This window comes from Camelina sativa, unplaced genomic scaffold (genome assembly GCF_000633955.1).
Source record: "Camelina sativa cultivar DH55 unplaced genomic scaffold, Cs unpScaffold00977, whole genome shotgun sequence".
Taxonomy (NCBI): Eukaryota; Viridiplantae; Streptophyta; class Magnoliopsida; order Brassicales; family Brassicaceae; genus Camelina; species Camelina sativa.
The window spans coordinates 3,837-5,892 of NW_010922102.1; the positions used below are offsets into that span (position 1 = coordinate 3,837).

The following is a 2,056-nucleotide window of genomic DNA, read 5'->3' on the forward strand; positions in this document are numbered from 1 at the left end:
CTTCTGGTGTTTGTTTTTAGATGCTTCTTCTGATAGTTTCTCTGACATGAGAATCGAGATGAAGTGTAAGTAGCCGATATCGAGGAGCATTCTCTCACACGATGTATAATATGAGCATTCCTTCTTTTATGTTTCCACTTTTATTGAATGAAAAAAAAATGCAAATAATAGGATAATTCTCCTTCTTTCGTTCTAATGTAATAGTCTGTTATTAAGTATGAGTAAATCTTGCTTCCGCCAAGATACCAACAGTTGATAGACTTAAGTGTTACACAAATAACTTTCTTCTTGAATGAAAAAGAAAAGTGAATGAATAAGAATGGTCTTGTTGTTTAGATGGGAGACAACAAATGATGACGAGGGTGAATTTGACTCGTCTGTTGTTGTTTCAGTCTTCTTGTTTGTCATAGCCAAAGGCGAGCTCAAAGATCTTTCCATAATCATCCACAAAGTGAACTTCAAGCCCTTCTTTCACATTCTCCGCCAGCTCATCAAAGTCTCTTCGGTTTGCCTCCGGAAATATTATTGTTTTAATCTCACTTCGCCTAGCCGCTATAGTTTTCTCCTTCACCTGAGAGATTTTGTGTAAGAAACTTGCAGCAATTCGGTAAAATGTCAAAAATAAAGAATTAACAGAGTGAGAGACGTCTGGAGTTGCTAACTTACCCCACCAATAGGAAGAATTCTTCCAGTTAGTGTAACTTCTCCGGTCATTGCAAGATCCTTTCTAACTGGTTTCTTCGTGGCAAGTGATAATAAAGATGTGATCATGGTGCAGCCTGCACTTGGACCGTCCTTGGGGGTGGCTCCTGCAGGGACATGGAGATGAAGCTTGGAGTTTGCAAAGAACTGATTCTCTGGTTCTTTCTCTAGCATTATCTTTCTAGCGACTGTGTGAGCAATTTGTGCGCTTTCTTTCATCACATCACCGAGCTGACCCGTTATATTCAGGCCACCTTTACCTTCCCCGTCCTCCACAACAGTTGTCTCTATGTACAATGTTGAACCACCCATTGATGTCCAAGCTAGACCCATCACAACACCTACCGGTGTCTGCTCATATAGCTTCTCTGCATGGAATACCGGTTTTCCTACATAATCAGCAAGGTTTGATTCATCAATCATTACCTTTTCAATCGCCATCTTCTCGGATTGAGCCTCTTCATTTGATTCTTCCAATGAAGAATCAGAGGACACAGGGATTTCTTTGTCAGTATGGTTCTCTGGGGATTCTACGCCGACTTCGGCCACAATTTCAGCTTCTTCGGGATCAATTGCAACTGCAGGCTCTTCAGCGACCGCTCCTGCACGCACTAATTTAAGAGCAATCTACAAAAGAAAAATGATGTTAGATTTTGGGGGCTTAAGGAAACCATTCAGAGTCTTGTAGCAAAACTTACCTTACGGTAAATCTTCTCGATCTGTTTCTGGAGATTCCTGACACCTGCTTCTCTGCAGTAATTTTCTATCAAGGAAAGAAGAGCTGCATCACTCACCTCAACCTGCAGATAGTATGAACAATTTGAGCAAATCCTAAAAGTATGTGATTCATTGACAATTACTACCCGAAGTTAGAAGCAGACACAGTTGGAGAATAAGATTAAAGTGAGACCTGTTCAGGTTTGACGCCACAATCTCCACGTGCAGTTTTTTCCAAATAGTCTCTTGCGATATGAACTTTCTCATCAGTAATATACCCAGCAATAGAAATCACCTCCATTCTGTCTAGCAGAGGATTTGGAATCATGTCTATCACATTTGCTGTGCACACAAATAAAACCTGTAGGGAAATGGATCAGCAATTCACAGGCATCCTAGAACCATATGAAACAAAATGGTATCCACATTAATAACCTTTGATAGGTCAATAGTAACGTCGAGATAGTGGTCCAAAAAATTTGCATTTTGCTCTGGATCCAGAAGCTCCAACAAAGCACTGGCTGGGTCACCAGCATGGCCTTTCCCAAGCTGCCAAGGAACAATATAACACTTTTATTGCAGAGAAACTTGACTTTCTTAACTAATGATGAACAGTATTGTATCGATGGCATAAAAG

At 40.5% G+C, this 2,056-nt stretch overlaps 1 protein-coding gene across 1 annotated transcript in view; it reads right to left on the reverse strand.

The window, feature by feature from the left end:
• Positions 1-121: 121 nt before the first annotated feature.
• The window catches only part of LOC104774008 (lon protease homolog 1, mitochondrial), a gene marked incomplete at its 5' end in the record, with an annotated part of 4,384 nt that continues 2,449 nt past the window's right edge, over positions 122-2,056 (reverse strand). The window contains 5 exons of the mRNA XM_010498676.1: positions 122-571; positions 667-1,329; positions 1,401-1,502; positions 1,613-1,780; positions 1,855-1,968. Coding sequence (XP_010496978.1) covers positions 389-571; positions 667-1,329; positions 1,401-1,502; positions 1,613-1,780; positions 1,855-1,968 — 1,230 coding nt within the window. The remainder of the gene's footprint in view (positions 572-666; positions 1,330-1,400; positions 1,503-1,612; positions 1,781-1,854; positions 1,969-2,056) is intronic.